This window comes from Lissotriton vulgaris, chromosome 5 (genome assembly GCF_964263255.1).
Source record: "Lissotriton vulgaris chromosome 5, aLisVul1.2, whole genome shotgun sequence".
Classification (NCBI taxonomy): domain Eukaryota; kingdom Metazoa; phylum Chordata; class Amphibia; order Caudata; family Salamandridae; genus Lissotriton; species Lissotriton vulgaris.
In genome coordinates, this window is record NC_141693.1 from 439691197 (window position 1) to 439710073 (window position 18877).

The 18877-nt window shown below is 43.8% G+C and overlaps 1 protein-coding gene across 1 annotated transcript; it reads left to right on the top strand.

Moving 5' to 3' along the window:
* Positions 1 to 698: 698 nt before the first annotated feature.
* Positions 699 to 16931, top strand: LOC147711045 (uncharacterized). Its single transcript, XM_086919413.1, has 4 exons — positions 699 to 776; positions 9231 to 9258; positions 15201 to 15539; positions 15878 to 16931. Exons 1-4 carry the CDS (start codon positions 699 to 701, stop codon positions 16765 to 16767), a joined length of 1335 nt encoding a protein of 444 aa, XP_086775539.1. The 3' UTR covers positions 16768 to 16931.
* The last annotated feature ends 1946 nt before the right edge of the window (positions 16932 to 18877 follow it).

Below are 18877 nucleotides of genomic sequence, written 5' to 3' on the forward strand. Positions count from 1 at the left end.
CTCTTTGGACTTCACAGCATCCCATGCGAGAGGTGCATCCTATTTATCATCCCGAAGTTCCCGAACTACGTGATGATAACCAACAGATCACACGGGCCCGGATAGACGCCCAGTTTCAGGAGCAATGGGTATACACTCCGTGGAAAAGAAGTGAGGTCCTTGCTCTGAAATCCCAATTGCCCGACCCCCGAAAGAATCCTACTGCCTACTATAAAGAACTGACCGAAGCTGCGGCGTCTGCCGTAATGACCTTGGCGGATGTCGAGTTATTCTTTGGGTTACTTGTGCCTGTTGATATATGGAGGCAGGTGCACGACACTGATCACGCTGAACTAGGGGGGACCTGGGAAGAATTAAAAGGTTGGGATCGGGATCGCAAACCGGGAGATAAACCTAGGGGTGAAATAACATCTTTGCCAGCAAAAATAATAGCCTTTATGCACACTTTGATACCGCCGAGGAAGGTTGACTGGGATAAACTGACTGCTTGCAGACAGAAAAAGGATGAAAGTGTGTCTGACTTCTTCACAAGGTTCGAAGTAGTCTTCATTGACTTTAGCAGACAGGATTTGGCTACGGAAGGTGGAACTAGGTTGTTCGTGAACAGGTTTGTTATGAACTTGGCTCCGGAAATTTCTGCACGATTACAAGCGGCAGAAAGTACCTGGACTACCTCCACCCCTTCTGTAATTTTGAGCATGGCCCAGTACTATGAACATAGGGAGAACGAGAGTAAGGAAAAGGTGGAGAAGAAGGCCAAAGACCTTAAAACACGGGTATTGCTTCAGCATGTAGTCCGGGGACAAGGAGGGGGGAGAGGAGTCAGAGGGTCCATGTCCAGAGGGGCGGGTGCAGGCTGAGGCACGGGCGGGGCTCCAACTGTGGGTTTAAACCAGTGTTCCTATTGTAGAGAGGAGGGGCATTGGAAAGCATAGTGTCCGTTGTTGCTTGCCCAGAACGGTGCAGTCCGAGGGCGAGGACGAGGCGGCCCCGATCGGAGTGATATGCGCGGAGAGGAAGGATCAGGCAAGTATGAGCAAAATCATTTCGATAACCACCAAGGCAAGCAGTACTATCACGACGATTACGCATACGAGGATCAAGAGTAAGTATGAGCTTAAAATCCGTTCCGCTCGCGGATTTTGCGAATTTCCGGTAAATTCGCTATCCGCGAACTCCCGCGAATTTACCGAGAATTCGCAAATCCGCGAGTGGCGGATCCGGGGGCAAAAGTTGAAGCCTGGCCTGTTGTAACTATTTTATGATGGCGCCGGCAAGCTGCCAGCGCCATCCTAAAATAGTTACTAAGTTAGCTTCAACAGGAAGCTCTAATAGATAAAATAAAGCAGGTGCTCGATTTTATCTATTAGAGCTTCCTGTTGAAGCTAATTTCGTAACTATTTTAGGATGGCGCTGGCAGCTTGCCGGCGCCATCGTAAAATAGTTACAACAGGCCAGGCTGGTGTGCTTTTTTTCCCAAATTTACCGTGGAAAATCAGATGTGATGCTGGATAGAGGCTTTTGCATCCTTGACTTTCACGAGCGCAATACCCGTGCTGTTCCTGTGACCAGGAGCTTTTTCTCTTCATCTGCTGAACTGATCTTTCTCTGACCTTTTATGCACACAAGAGGCATGTGAACTCGCATGGAAGCCCCGTACGGTTGGCCCCGCGCACACACTCGCGGTTTGCACCGTCTTCCCGCCATTCACCCACTATGATGGACAGCTCACTCAAGGGACCCCTGCGCCCTTCGGGGCGATTGCATAGTAACACACACATGGTCGCTCGAACTAGTTGATGCTCAAATTCAGTGACTCATTCATTAGCCCAAAAACAATCGTGAGCGTCGTCGAGGCTGGACAGGTGTGCCTTTTTTCCCAACTCTACCGTAGAAAATCAGCTGTGATGCTGTATAGAGGCCTTTGCATCCTTGACTTTCACGAGCACAATACCTGTGCTGTTCTTGTGACCAGGGGCATCTTTCTCTTCATCTGCTGAACTGATCTTTCTCTGACCTTTTATGCACACAAGAGGCATGTGAACTCGCATGGAAGCCCCGCACCGTTGGCCCCGCCCACACACTCGCGGTTTGCACCGTCTTCCCGCCATTCACCCACTATGATGGACAGCTCACTCAAGGGACCCCTGCGCCCTTCGGGGCGATTGCATAGTAACACACACATGGTCGCTCGAACTAGTTGATGCTCAAATTCAGTGACTCATTCATTAGCCCAAAAACAATCGTGAGCGTCGTCGAGGCTGGACAGGTGTGCCTTTTTTCCCAACTCTACAGTGGAAAATCAGCTGCGATGCTGTATAGAGGCCTTTGCATCCTTGACTTTCACGAGCACAATACCCTTGCTGTTCTTGTGACCAGGGGCGTCTTTCTCTTCATCTGCTGAACTGATCTTTCTCTGACCTTTTATGCACACAAGAGGCATGTGCACTCGCATGGAAGCCCCGCCCCAAATCCGCGGATCCGCAAATCCGCAAAATCCGCGGATTTTGCGGATCCACGATCCGCAAATCCGCAAAATCCGCGGATCGTGGATCCGCAAAATCCGCCCATGCTTAATCAAGAGGCATACGATCACGCATAGGACAGCCAGGGACAGAGTAGGGGCCAAGTGTCGATCCCGGTCAATCAAAAGGGACCTTATGTAAAAGGGGAAGTGATGGGGACTTCTGAGAATTTCCTAATTGACACAGTAGCAATTAATAGTTCTGTTGCTCGATCATTCGTTCCAGGGGCGGCTCTGTCCGGGCAAAATAATGTCTCAGTGGGATTCTCGGGAGTCCCAGTTGTCAGTCCCATCTCCAAACCTCTCACCTTCACGATCGGTCCCGTCACTATTGACACTCCTCTTAGCTAACCTCACATTGTTGGGAGAACTTGCTGGGTTTGGATATGTTAAAGAAATTAAACGCGACAATACATTGCTCTGCTGACGGGGTTTATTTAACAATACAACCCTACGCTGACCACATAAAACAATGTTTTGCTAAAAATGAACCTCTTCCCCCAGAGTTTGACGGCATTCCCGCAACGCTATGGGCAACAGGGGATGCGGATGTGGGCAAGTTGGATATCCCTCCGGTTCACATTACACTGAAACAAGGCGCGAAAATGCCACGCATCCCGCAGTACAAAATAGCACCAGCGGGTGAACGGGCCTTGCTGTCCATTATTCAAGATCTGATCGACAAAGGGGTGGTGGAAGAAACGGCTGCTAATATTTGCAATAGCCCGATTCTCCCGATTTTGAAAAGGAATTATTGTTGTACCACAGTATCCTGTGGTGACGGACATCACCACGATCCTCACGATGATTCTGCCGACTGCCCAGTACTTTTCGGTCATAAACCTGAAAAATGCCTTCTTCAGCATCCTTATCCATCCTGATAGCAGACAGATTTTTGGATTCTCGTTATCTGGACGAAGCTTCTGCTTCTGTCGCGCACCTCAAGGTTATACTGAAAGCCCGAGCATATATAGCCAAGCCCTTAAAGCTTTACTGGACGATCTAGACTTGCCAGAAGGCAACGTCCTGTTGCAATATGTGGATGACTTGCTCATTGCTTCGGACACAGAAGATGGCTGCAAAGCGGCCACTGTTAAATTGTTGCACCATTTGGCCGATAAAGGGAACAAGGTATCCTTGTCTAAATTCCAATACTGTCGACAGGAGGTAAACTACCTCGGTCATCTACTGTCGAAGGAGGGTAGACGACTAACTCCTGTACGTATTACTACTATTTCTAAAAAGTCTGTTCCTTGCATGCGGCGCGAAGTTCGTGCTTTTCTTGGCATCACCTCTTACTTTCGCCAGTGGATACCTAATTTTTCTCTTCTTGCTAAACCTCTGTTGCATCTGACTACTAAGGAAGTGCATGAACCCCTTGATCTGACAGAAAAACAAAGGTGGCTACTGCCCAATGCACTAGTACAGGCCGTTGTGACTATGGCACACGGCGCTGCACACATAGGAGCAAAAGATATCTGCGGTCTCCTGGACCCAGTTTGGAACAACCCTAATATCCAAAGGACGGCTGTCCGGTTGGTCCAATACTGCATGGTCTGTTTGCAACACAATCCGGGGAAGGGAGAAAGTGTCCTGAGTGGAAATTTTGCACCTCCAACGTTGCCTTTTGAAGTACTCCAGATGGATTACATTCACATGGAGCATGTTAATAACTTAAAGTATGTCCTGGTGGTGGTTTGTGATTTTAGCAAATGGGTTGAGGCCTACCCTACTAAGGAGAATACTGCTATGGCCACAGCAAAGGCCCTTCTCAAGGAGTTTGCACCACCCTTTGGTTTGCCCCGATTGATCTGGTCGGACAATGGGGGGCACTTCCATGGGTTCCTTGTCAAGCATATGTGTGAGGGTCTACAGATTAAACAAAAATTCCATGCTGCCCGACATCCACAATCAGCAGGGCTCGTGGAGAAATATAATGGTATACTTAAATTTAAAATGGCCAAGATTCAGGAAAGCACAGGGTTGAAATGGCCTGACACCTTGCCTTTAGCCCTTATGTCACTACGAGTTACCCCACACTCTCGCTCTGGCCTTTCTCCGTATGAAATTATCTTTGGCAGGCCCGCTAATGTATGGGGGGTACCCAGGCCATGATCATTTTCTGACATTGAATATCCTATGTTGATTGATTACCTATATGCTTTAACTAAAGTTCTCCGTTCTCTTCATCAGCAGGTAGCCTCTGTACTGCAGCCTCTGCCAGAGGGCCCCGGACATCGACTACAACCCGGCCAGTGGGTTCTAGTCAAGAACTTTGAATGAGACACCAGCTTGGCTCCGAGGTGGTCTGAGCCACGGCAGATTCTGCTTGCCACCCGGACGGCGGTCAAAGTGGATGGGAGAAAACATTGGATCCACGTCTCCCATCTGAAGAAGCTGCCGCTTCCACTTCCATATGATCAGCAACGCCCAGGGGGAATTCTGACACAGGAAACTGAGAGAGCTGCTGCATTCATATCCTTCTCTGATGCCTGTGAGATTGAACAAAGGCAAGAGGAGGGAGTGACGAGATCAGGTGAATCGGTCTCTGCTGAATCTGCATTTGCTTTGAATCCTGTTTTGAGTACCCCGGCAAGCGAAAGTTCTCATGCTCAAAAAGTACCTGGAGTACTATTTTCTGACCAGGAAGTTCCGGGTCATGTACGGTATAACCTGCGGCCAAGGAAAACAAACAACAGTGCCTCAGACCCCACCACTAGGAGATAAGGAAAGACTCGATTGAATAGATAGGGTTTGCTAGTTTGTTGGTCTCTGGTACTGAGCGAGACACTGGACTGAACATGTTGAGAGCTGGAACTTTGACCACTGTGCTCTGTTCAGAAAGAAGACCAGCTATTGCAAACGGCCAGGTTACACAACAGAATAAAGTTTGACCACCACTCTTTTGTTTGCTTGAGATGAACGATAGGAGTCTACCTGTGAGACTCTGACGGACACAGGGAGAAGAACCCTCTGGCAGGACGGACTGCTAGGCCCGAGCTTATTTTTGGACTTTTAGCTAGGAATGTACCCTTTTGGCCGTATTGTCTTAGAAGAAGAATTTCCAATTGCGCCACGAAACGTACCATTCTATGAGCCAATGTTCTCAACATGGACCACAAGGGTCAAAGTAGCCTTTGCAGTGGTTATAACTGTTATAATTGCTGTTTTTATGGGCTTATTTGTATACCTGGAGCATAAATACCCTTTGCAGAATTTTTTACCGTTTACTGCTGCACCATCTGAGCATTTGCTGTTCACTTTAGCACCCCACAAAGAACGACATCGCCAGACTTATGCAAAAAATGTATTTGTTGAAATGCTTCATCAGACACACAGTGTTACCAACACTACTGGTTGCTGGGTTTGTGGGCTTCTGCCATCCGTGGTGCACAATCATGATCTGTTTCTCTCACTACCCCTGTCCTATCTAGGGAGCTGTGAAGCTTTGTTCAAACTGTTTTCCGCCATGTACCATCACTGGAAAGATAATCGCAGACATTATGATGTAAACGATTATAACATGATTTTAGCATATGTCGAGGAGCATCGGGGTTTTGACCAAAAAGGAAATGGGAGACGGGGGTCGATAGACCCTCAGGCATGCATGAACAGGTACATGATGGCTAGGAACGATACCTGGTTGCAGGAGGAACTTTATGATTTTAGCAATGTTAATGCTTCTCAATATTTCCAGCTTTTTGTTGAACAAAATGTTACAAGTGACCGTATTGTACCCATTCCTATTTTGAATGCTTCTTCCAATTTCTGTGTACAAGGGATAGGTCATGTACAGGTTGGTGACAGCATCTGCAATTATACCTATCGTATGAAGAAACTCTGCAGCCCCTGTTATTAACGCCACCCAATGTGTATTTCGTATGTGGAGAAAATGCATATACCTGGTTACCACGTGATTGGGCTGGGCACTGTTATTTGTCTTTCCTATACCCGCCTGTATACATAGCACCATCTGACTATCACAGGACACACCGGCTACACCCTGTAAGCGCAGCACCCAATGCGGTACCCAATAGGCAACGTAGGCAGCTCGTCACGTCAGAAGTTGATCAGACCAACACCTCTTTGCAACAATTCACGGATTTTAGCAAAGGCTTGGTCCCATTCTGGGGACCCATATTTAATAGCCGAGAAATAAGAAGATTGTCCAGGATAGTGGAAAATGTCATTAACATAACTACTGACATCCTGGCCAACCTAACTGTTGAGCTTCAGGCGACCAGGCTTGTTGCGCTCCAAAACCGTATGGTTTTGGACGTTATCTTGGCTGATCGGGCGGAGCATGCCGAGTGATTGGCAGCTCTTGCTGCGTGTATATTCCAGACTCCGCCCCCTCCGTTCATCTAGCCATTCAAAAGCTACATCGCATTGCATCTGAAATGCATACTGACAATGGGTCCTGATCACTGTCAGGTTTGTTCTGGGGGCTCCTGTCCACCTGGGGATGGAAGTTGCTATTGATTTTGGTTGGAGCAGCCGGTGTTATTTTTACCTGCTGCGTCCTGATACAATGTGGTCCGGCCTGCTGCTCCTATTGTGCTTCCAGAGTTACAACACTGTGCGTGCCTGCCCCAGTCCCCGCCAAACTTCAGATGCTGCAAAAGGAGATTCATGAATTGATGGTCATTAATGAGAAGGGTTTTTAGAGATTAACGCTTGCCTTTGTATTGGTTGATCCAAGGTTTCGTTAATCTAAAAATTGTCAATGCAACTTCAGGACATGTGCTGCTTGGCTCTGGGATCTTCTTCCTCATAATATTCATACTATTTTAGATAACACTGCAAGCTTTTGTTTGTGAAACTTTGTTTAATTTTGTAGCTGAAATGCTCAGTTGTGCCTCGGTTTCCGCTTTCCTCCATTAGTACAGCACCAAGAAACCATTTGGTGTACGAGCACAATGCAAATTGATGAATTTAACATAAGCCTGCTCAACAGCATACTAGCAGCACAACAGACATTGGTCAGAACGAAATCCCTCCCTGGCATTTCAGCTTGTAAAATTAGATAAGCCTATATGACTCTTCTTATTTTTCCTCAGAAAATGAAGATGCAACTGTAAAACAAAATCGAAAAATATAGAACCAATGGAGAACTATACATTTTATCATAATAAGGTGACCCCACCACATCAAATCAGAAGAAGTAACAATTGTGCTTCAAGCAATATTCCTCATCAGTTTATTACTATTTACTATATTGATCTCATATCGGGATCTACCAAAGTAAATCCCATACTATTTTATGAAGTTTTTCTAGGCCTTTAATCTTATGCTGGAAATGGTGTACTTATCATTTGAGTGACCAAAGTACACACATAATGAAATAGCAAATCCTCTTTTTCTAGATAGACACTGTGGAAAATTAGAGAAATTGATGTACATAAACAGCGTTCATTTCCCTTTTCCCACTCCTCTCCCTGTAAGCACCATGAATACCATAAAATATTGACCGCATCACTCCGCCAGTAAAAGCCCGTACCCATATGTACATGACAGCCATTCTAGGCACCCTGGCCTTTTTCCCGCTCATTAGGATCACCGGCTTCCCTTCTGCGCGTATTTGAAACCCCCCCCCCTCTCTCACATGCATAGACCATGAAACCCTCTCCCTCTGCGCGACCCTGCCCTGAAAGGCAACCCTTCTGCTTGACCCACCCAAACCCCCCATTTCCTCTTGAAGAGGCATCCTTCGCCTCAGCTGACATAGCCCTCCCCAGCTGCACCTGACTGCCCCCCCCGCTCTCTCATATACGGGTCATAAGATCTCTCTCTGTGCGACTCTGTCCCTGTGAGCACCCTGGCTCTCCCCTCCTCCCTCGCATGGACAAGTCATAAACCTCCCCCTTCTGCAAGGCCCTGTCCTTGGGAGTCACGGCCGCACCTGACCAGCACCTCCTTTCCTTTCATGAATGACCCCTCTGTTAGTAAACCCTCCCTCCGCGATGGACTGTCCACACATGTCCGAGGCCAACGCCTAAGCCAGACGATACTGTTTATTGCCCCTTATTGTATGGAGTCACTCCTCTTCAAAGAACCCACTATTGATCTTGGCTTCCCCACCCCTTGGGATATGATCAGGCGCACATATCCTAATAATCAGCGGAACACTCAGCTGCGTCATTGCCCCTTCTCTTATCGGCAGTTCAAGGGTCTCTATTGTAAACATATGTGGGGTAGGATTGACACGAGGATTATGGGGATGTCTTTTCTTTGTGTCACAATGTCCTGATTGTAATGCCAAGTGTTTTGTAAAGTATAAAAGACGGTATCTCAGCTCACTTTGTTAGAGCACCTCCCGAAAGACACTGTGTTTCGTGTCCGAAATGACAGGCTCTCCTCATGAGAAATAAAACTCTGTTCTTGTGATTCCAGCTCCCAGCGCCCGTCTCTTTATTTGGTAAATATTCAGAATGAGAACTAAGAGGCGACTTGCGCCAGCAGCCCGGGCATCGATACTGATATGGGCTCGCATTTTACAACACTTTGACCATGTGGCCTCTTTAATTGTCGTTCTCCATTTTGTTTGCCTGGAGTGAATGGGCCTACTTTAACCTCCTTCAAACCAATCACTAAATCAGTTAGGGCAATGCTACTAAAATCCTTTAAGGAAAACAAGTGGTCTATTCACCTTATCACCCTCTCCAATCTACTTCAGTGAAATTGTTTTCAATTCTTTATATTAAAGATCAGCAGACCAGAAGTGGCCCATGCAGGTAAGAGTGATGGGGCAGTGGGACCGCGTGGGGAAAGGAGATTTTGACAGACGACCACGAGGGAAAATGAAATAAATAAATATTTCTTCCTCGTGGTCGTCTGTCGCAATCTCCCCCACCCGGCCCCACTGCCCCGTCTCTGTTACCTGCACAGGGCGCTGCTGCTGCAGACGTGAATATCTTTTAGAGAACTACTAGAGATTTTGCATAAAATGGAGGAAACAGCTGTTCTCCTGTTACTAGATGCACTGAGGTACTTATTCCAATCGGTCTTCTACTCCGAAATCACTCACAAAGAGGAATTTGCAATCAAATCTGGGTAACAACTTGTGTGGTAATACCACACTTTTACTCTTCCCTAATTTTAGGAGGGAAAGCCTTTCAGAATGTATCTGGAGAAAATATTGCACAATTCAAGTTTTGCACATAAGAATGAGGGAACCATTCAATTTTACAGGGTTATTCCCCATTCTGAGGTGCAGCACTCAGAATGGGAATGTAATTTTAAATGTGTTACATACTGCCCCGGGCAGTATCAACATTGAACTTGTCTGATATTACCGGCTGTTCAAAATTGGGTTCCTGGTTGGCTGCGCCATAACCCCTGTTCAAACGCCAACCAAAATCCAAATCGAGGTAAGGCAAAAGCACCTTACCTGTGTGCACCCTCTAGTAGCTTGGCTCAGTGCAGGTCTGGTACCGCCTATAACCTGTGCTCTTAAAATGAGGGCTTTACTTGGTATATGTGATACAAGAGTGCTTAGAGTTAAAAACCTTCCAGTTGCACTGTGCTTTAGAACTAATTTTCATCCTCATCATGCTCATCATCACACCTTGGCTCAAGGTCTATCATTTGTACTGCAAAGTTTCAAAGTTGTCAGTGCAACTGTACCATACATACAGTCGTTCCCATGTGCAGACTTGAAGCGTTATTCATTTTATGCTCAAATTATATTCTGGAAAGTTTATTATTCCATTTCAGGTGTTTTATGCATTTATATATGCTCTGATGAATATGAACAGGTTTATACCACCTGGTACTTTGTTATGTCAATAAAGATGACCTTATAACCATCGATTAGATCGTGCCTATGTTTCTCCCATGTCTCTACTCCTGAATAGAGAAAGCATTATCCCCAGATGCATCAAGCATCCATTTTGCGAATCCTTATTAGCGAAAAATAAGGATTCGCTAATAAGGAATAGCAAAATGCTATGCAAGAAGAACTCACTTAAAAAATAGCGATTTCTTAAAATTCCTTAATTGCGACTCGCAAATTGCCAGTCGCAATTAGGGAATACCTCACCATTCATTCCTATGGGCCTAGAGGCCCATAGGAATGAATGGGAAGACAATCCCAATTTGTGATTCTCAATTAGAGAATCGCAAATTCAGATTGCAATTTCAAGGGTGCCAGGGTGTCAAAAGGACACCCTGTTGAACCCCTGAAATCTGCATATGGGTACATCTTGCACACACACATGCCCTAAGGGCATGTTTGTGTGTAAAATGGAACTTTGAAAAATGCACTTTAGTGCATTTTTCAAAGTTTTTGCAAATTACCATGAAGTTCAACTTCATGGTAATTTGCTCCCCTATTAGCGAAATCGTTAATTTTTTAACATTAATGCATTGCATTTAAGGAATCTCAATTTGAGATTCCTTAAATGCAATAGCAATTTAAGTAATCGCAATTTTGCGATTTCTTTAGTTGCGATTTTTGCATTTGTGATGATGCATCCCAAATGCAAAAATACTGGTTGCAAAGAGGCAGATTCTGAGAATCTGCCCCTTTGCGAGCGGTTTTTAGCTTGATGCATCTATGCCTTGGTCTCCTGTGACTATTTTCCTGGACGCATCTACACAGAAATCTACTAGTCATCATCCTTCATCGGAAGAGGTCCCCAAACCACCATGACTTGTTAATAATGATATACTGTGGTTTTATAATTTGTAATTATATATTTTCTCCTTTCTCTCGCTTTAAATTGCTATCATACAGTTTTACAGCAATTTCTTCCTCAGTATTGTTCGATACCTCTTAAAAATCCATTACACTTTTTACCTTCATATGTATTTATTTAATTACTGTATTAGTGTTTCATTTACCCTTGTTTCTCCTTTCCTCCCTTCCTTCCCCCTCCCTTCTTCTCCTTTCTTTCAAATGTTTTATAACAAAAAGTTCTATATGCAACTATTTTCGAATCATTATTTCCTTTTTTTACATTGCATAAATCTCAATTCACTGAATGTTTTTAATTATCACTTGATAGCTGTTTGATTGTTATACTTGGTTGCCTTTCTTACAAATAAAATCCATGTTTAACCTTAAAAAAATAAAGTTGACCTAAATGCATGCGTATTGCTTTGAGAAATATATTGTGTTTTAGTCTGAAAAAAGAAAAAAGAGTACCATTGGTAGGTGCGGGGAGGAGAGGGTCGATTAGAGGATGCCAACACAGAGTAACTCAAGGTTGTTGCCTGGTAATTCATTTCAACAGTATTTGAAATCATGTTTTCCTGGCGAGTTTGCTTTCCTTGTGGGATGTCAAGCTGCATTACCTGATATCACAATATAGGGATCTCTTGCTGTAAAATGCAATTCGGATTTGACTTAGAGATTACAGTGATGGAAGGTTAGCAGGGAGTGATGTAAGCCTCGGAAGACAAGAACTCTATTTTGTTTTCTTCCTGCTGATCTGATGTCAGCACAGATTAGAGACTTCTGAACACAGATTTATTGTTCGGACAGTGTGCCTCTGAGGGTAACCTGAGCAAGGAACAATCACAAATCAGCGTACATTTAAAACATTTTTCAAGGTAACTCGAGATGGGAGGTTGTGCTAGTCAAGCATCCTAAATGTATTTGGAAAAAACAAGCACTGGCAAGTTTAGTAGAATTTGTTCTTTGTTGCAATGGCTTGTTTGATATATGTTTGGAAGCACAATCATGGCACGCCTGCAGACATAGGTGAATGCTATAAATAAGGTAACCCAATAGTATGAGACTTTGGATAGCAGTCTGTGGCAAGACATGTATTGGTCCTAGTTATAAGGGCAACTGTTCACGGGATAAACCTTTAGAACCAATCTTTACATGACAAAAGCAATTTTAGGTTATACAGACCACAAAGGATTCAACTCTCACATAAAAGAGTAACCTCAGGAGCAACTCTCACATGGCAGAATAACCTCTCACAGCCAACAAATCTCACAAGTAATGGCCACACACAGCAGAGCCAGCCAATCAAGCAGCAGATGACGCATAGGGCCTACCCAGAAAGAGATGCGATATACAGGTGTCGGTAGCCAGGTGATGGTGTGCGTGCCTAGTTAACTGCATGAATTGCTGGCTACGACCTCGGTGTAGTGAATGGGGTGTGGTAAAAGACTAATGGTGAGTGAAAGGTGTGCAGAGATGGTTTTGTTTGGGTGTGTACTCATGTGGGTGAGTACCGCTGCTATGGGGAATAGTTACTAGAAAATGTCGGAGCACGCCAAATCTGGAAGCGCTGCGCACTAACATTTTCAAAATGCAGGGATGTGCATTATTTACTACAATATGCCACGCCCCTGTGCTTTCGCTGATGCAAAAGTTAGCGACAACACAGGCACCCTTGCACCATAAAGAATGTTTTTATGCAGGAAGGTGTCCCTTCCTGCACACAAACTATGTGGGCTACTGCAGCCCACATACAAGTAGCAAATTGTCATTATTTAATTATTGTTTAGTTTCAGGAAGGGACAGCTTCCTGCACATAAACAATCATGAATTGCTGTTTGCCCTTTCTTTGTGTGCTGCAGAATTACACATCTTTCTAAATCTGGGGCAGCATGAAAAAGCAATGGATGTTGCGGTTAAAAGCCCACAGAAACACCCATTGCATGCCCCTTTCATGCAGATACCTGCTTGAAAGGGTACAATATTTACAAAGCCATGCAAATTGGCTTAACGCAGCTTTGTAAATATGGAGCAGGGCATTGCGCCATCGGAATGTTCTAAAAAGTGACGCTCTGGTGGTGCAATGCCCTTGTAAACATTCCCCAGCGTTACTGGGGGAGGAGGTGTATTTACCATGAATTGTGTAACATGTATATTATCAAGACAGGCGATAAATTTATTGCTGTTTTAGCGGCAGAATACTGCAGCTAAAACGGCGATAATGGGCTTGATAATATGCTCTATGGAATTCCAATTGAAGCCCATGTTAAATGTGAAGGACATCGAACATGGGCTTCAATTGGAATTCCATAGAGCATATTATCAAGCCCATTATCGCCGTTTTAGCTGCAGTTTTCTGCCGCTAAAACGGCGATCATTTTATCGCCTGTCTTGATCATATGCCCCTAGGAGAGGTAGAGACACACAAGGCATACTCCGGGTGCACCACTTTTTGGCCTGCAACTTGGAGGCGGTGATACACAGGGTATATTGGATGCGGTCGACCTGAAAATGCTCTCCAGTTTCTCCTAAGAATCTCTCTCTTACATTACTGTTTGTTAGGCATCCTCTCTTTGTCCACCGGAGGGAATACTGCGTTTGTTTCTGAAGCTATTTGGAATGCAGTGAGTTGGGGTCTTGCTACAGAGATATCTGTGAAATCTATGAAACATTAGTTGTATTTCTGGCAGAGCCAACTCATCCTTTCGTACGTTTCAGATAAATAAAACGAGCAACATGAATATTGGAAGTAATTATACCTTTCATTCAAGCCAATAGACGGTCTGTTTATGATGTACCCTTATTAATGTTCGGAATTTGCACAGACCGCTCAGACTCTTCATGCCATTTCTGAGTAGCTAATCTGTTCTGGTTTTAGTTTTTGCATTTTAATATTTGTAGTTCTGATTTTCCATTAATAATTATAGAACTATAACTCTCCGAGGGGAAATGAATGAACAAGAGTGACTGCTATATATGAAGACCATGACACAACTTGATGTCACAGTTATCAATAGTTTTCTTTTTTCCCCCTAGCAATATGCAATATGGAAGACTGAAACCTGTAACTGAATATGGAAGACTGATGTCTATCAAAACTCGAACAAACAAATAAGAATGTTCTTGTCAGACGTTAGTGAGAGGCCCGGGCCAAAGCGTAATGTGCTGCCCTCTGTATGCCTCTTCTATTTTGGCAAGGTGTGCTAATCCAAACCTGCTTCAAAGTATTTTTAAAAATGGTACTCTGGGGAAAGAGAAAACATGTTCTAATTGTTTGGCCTCATCAGCTCACTCATTAGCAAAGAACATGGCAGGCTGACTTGCAATTAAATATGTATAAATAAAAGCTGCTGAAAGATAGCGAGGCCTTGGCATTTGTAAGCCTTGGGCAAACTTACTCCTCTCCTACCCCCACGCATTTGCGTTGGTCCTGAGTAAGACTGTAGTGAGATCTTTGATGTTGCGAGTCACTGCCATCAGAGCCCACAGAGACTTGCAAGAGAAAAGTGTTAAGGGACTTTCCCCCACATGCATCATTGTGTCATTTTGCGAATTCTTATTTGCGAAAAATAAGGAATCGCAAATAAGAATTCGCAAAATGGGATGCATCAATTAATTCGCATTTTTTTAGCGATTCGGTAAAAATCGCAATTTTTACCGAATCGCAAGGAAAATGCGATTCCTTATGTGCGAAATCGCATTGTGCGACTTCGCAAATAAGGAAAAGACGCACATGATGAATACTCAAGTGATTGCAGTGTGGCTGCCTCTGAAACTAATGACAGACACCTGTGGGCTACTTCGAACTTGAATTTGGCAGTTTGGGGAGTGTGTGGAAGCTGCTGGACAGGTTACTGATTTCTCTTGAGATTATGGAGGCAAGCAATGTGGTTTTGGAGCCCCAGCAGCAGCAGCAGCAGCAGCAGCAGCAACAGCAGCAGCAGCCCAGGAAAAGGAAAGTCAAATTTAGTGACAAAGAACTTGAGGTTCTAATTGAAGAAGTCACAGCTAAGCATGACCAACTTTTTGGAAAAAGTTCACTGAAAATACCTGAGGCAACGAAAAGAAAAATTTGGCTAACAATACAGGCAAAGGTCAATGCTGTAGGTGTCGCCCACAGAGACATCAGTAATCTCCAGAAGAGATGGTACGATTTGCGCAGCAGAGCAAAGGAGAAGATTGCGACACGCATCAAATCTGGAAGGAAAACTGGTGGGGGTACACCAAAAGACATACCAACTACCCCTTGGGATGAACTAGTAGAGGGGACTTTACCTACTGAAGCAGTTGTTGGAGTGTATGACATTGACACCTCAGAGCAGCCTGGAACAAGTCAAGGTAATTTTTTTTAAAAACAGGATAATGTCATTGAGTGCATGACTTGTGATTAGATCTGTAAAGTTACAAATGTCAAAAGTACATGTTTTGCCAAAGTGCATAATAAATATTGTAAATTTAAGATGAAAGAATGGCATCATGGGACATGTAGTTTTCCTCACAAATATTCTTTTATTGCTGTCCAGACAACAGGATCACTGTTAGCAATAGGTACATTCACTTCCACGATAATTTGTCATCCATGCCTCAATATAGCAGTGTCATATGTTAATCTGTGAAAGAAAAACAGGCATTGGGAATATTTTTCTAACAGGTTACTCACACTGTCTCATTTTTAGATGCTGATTTGGATGCAGAATTTATTCAATTTGCAGAGTCTTTCACACAAGACTTATTAAATGAGGCAGAAAATAACTTTGACCCACCACCTTCACCCACTGTGGAACCACAAAATCAAAGACGCAGACTGCGTCGACTGGTAGACACTGAATCTGAGGCAGAGGAAAATGTGGACACTGCAGTTCAAAATACAACACTGAATGCAGAGCCTGCACAAAGGGTCCCAGGCAGGCGTCAAAGACTGCGACAATTCTTCCGGCGTCGCAGAGCTCCTTCACAAACTCATGAATCAATGGATGACTTTGTAAATGGCAGTGTCCTTGAGAGGAAGTTATTAAAAGTACAGCGCCTGCAAGGCAAGGACATAAGGGTTATCAAGGGGAAAATCACCAATATAGCCAAAGACATGCACAATATTAGTTCTGCACTTGTCAACATGGTCAATGTCTCTTCAGACAAAATGGAACGAATGACCTCTGCAATAGAGACACTAAGTCAAGCAATGCATGGTGACCAGGGTGCAGTTTTGCAAAGAGCAGTTGTGAGTACGCAGTCAAGCACAAGAGCCATGCACAGAATGTGCAGTAATACTTCTAAATTGATTGAAACAACAATTGGCTTCCAAAAGGAAATGATGAAATGTTATGGTGAGCTGGCATGTGGCATGAAATCAATGCAAGGCCCCATTTCAGACCACCATCAAGGCCCAAGTACAATCTATCAACCAGTGTCTGCATTCCCTGCATCTTCTTCAGACAATGCAAATGTAAATATCAAACCACCTTCAGAAAGAAGAAGTGTCAGAAATGTAGCCAAAGACACCTGCAAAAACAAAAATTCAAACCCTGTGAAGGTTAAGGCATTGGGGTTAAGAGCAAGGAAAAAGTGATTCATATGTGAATATTTTGTGAACCTTTATTTTAACAGTTAATGGTTGACAATATTAATACATTTGAAGATTTTATTCAAATGAAATTTTTGTTTCAAAATACCACATACGTTGGAATGGAAGCACACATTCACTTTCATTTGAAAAACAATAAATACCTAAGTTACAGCATATGCATGTTTGTCCTGTCTCATACCTTTATTTAAAAGTAATGCTGAGTTATCTCTGCTCTTCTTCTCCTTCCCTCTGCAGCATCAGGACCATTGATTCTAGGTTGGGGTTGGTTTGGTTGATTGTGGTTATTTGGGATGTTGTCTTCAAATTCCAATCCAAGCCCTCTTTTCATGGCAACATTGTGCAGCATGGCACAAGTGGCAACAATTTTACAGCAAACATCAGGCCGATACTGCAATGCACCTCCAGTTTTATGAAGTATTCTGAATCTGGATTTCATTATTCCAAATGTCCTCTCTATCACATTTCTGGTAGACATATGAGCTTGGTTATAATTTTGCTCTTTGCGGGTTGTTGGATTCAGATAAGGAGTCAAGATAAATGTTCTCACACCATAAGCACTGTCACCTATGGAAACATTATCAACATTTCAGTGGTTTGAAAACCTGTCAAAACATTTCTCTGTACAGTTTTAAAAAAAAAAAAATGATCACTTACCCAGTAAATATCCATCTCCAAAATGTCCAGCTTCCAACTTTGTAAATATGGCACTCTGTTTAAATATGTAGGAGTCATGAGCACTTCCAGGGAAACTAGCAACTAGGTCTGTGATTATGGTTTTTGAATTACAAATGGCTTGAATGTTCAATGAATGATACAATTTTCTATTCCTAAAAATGTACTCATTGTGAGAAGGTGGGCATATGGGAATATGAGTACCATCTATGCAGCCTATTACATGAGGAAAATGAGCCATATTATAGAAGTCCAACTTTGTCTGTAAAAGTTCCTGCTGAGTACTTGGAAAAACTATGTAATGCCTGATCCTCAACAACATAGCATTTAAAAAATTTCTGAAAAACCTTGAAAGGGAACTCTGTGACACCCCCCCAGCAATGGCAATCACACCTTGAAATGAACCAGAAGCCAGAAGATGTAGGCAACAAAGTACTTGGACATGAGTAGGAATGGCTTGTGTTCTTAGGGTGGGCCTCTGTAGTATAGGATCCAAATCATCAATTAATTCCAGTATGGAATCAACATTTAACCTGTACTTGTCATAAATTTCTGCCTCAGTCTGACCAAATAAATTAATGCGCACCCTAAATATCCTTTCACTCACTACCCTGCGCCTCAATGCAGCTCTCAATCTCCGCCTGCGTGCCAAGACTATGACTGCAGCCATGGTGAAAGGAAATGTAATGGTCAGAGTGTGCCTTATATACTAAGAGGGATGGAAATCACATGAGACTTTGGTTAGGAAAAAAATAACACCAAGTCTGAGCTCTTCTTATTTTAGGTAATGCTATTTGCGATTTTTTACAGAATCGCAAATAGCATTTTTTCATGCATGCCATTTTTCCATGCAAAAATGCGATTCCTTATCTTTGCGAATGATATGCGAATTCGCAAACGATATGCGAATTCTTAAAATGCGATTTCTCGCAATTTTGATGATGCATCCCAGAATTGAATTTTGCATTCGCAAACGGTCAAAATTACCGATTCGCACCGTTTGCGAATACAAAACACAATGATGCATGTGGGGGCATGATTGCATGATACTCAGAAATGTGCACACAGGCACAGCCCCCTCACACGTTTTAGTTACCAACTTAACAGGCAGCTAGAACTTACCTCTGCTTCACTGCCATCACTCACTTGATTCTGACCCAGGGGTAGAACCCTGGACCTTTGGCTGTGAGGGAGAAACTTACCCGCTGGACAATAATGACTCCAACTTGCTTTGCTGGGCACATTTTCTCTATATCTTGTCTATTACATGTGCAATGGAAGCCATAGGCAATGACAGCATGCCCTTTCTGTAGATAATAGAGTCTCCAGCATTACAGGTCCCCAACAAAGGTCTATACCCCAGGGGTAATGTTGTGTGCCTCTGGTGGCACAGGTCCCCCCCCCCACCCCAGGTCAAGGG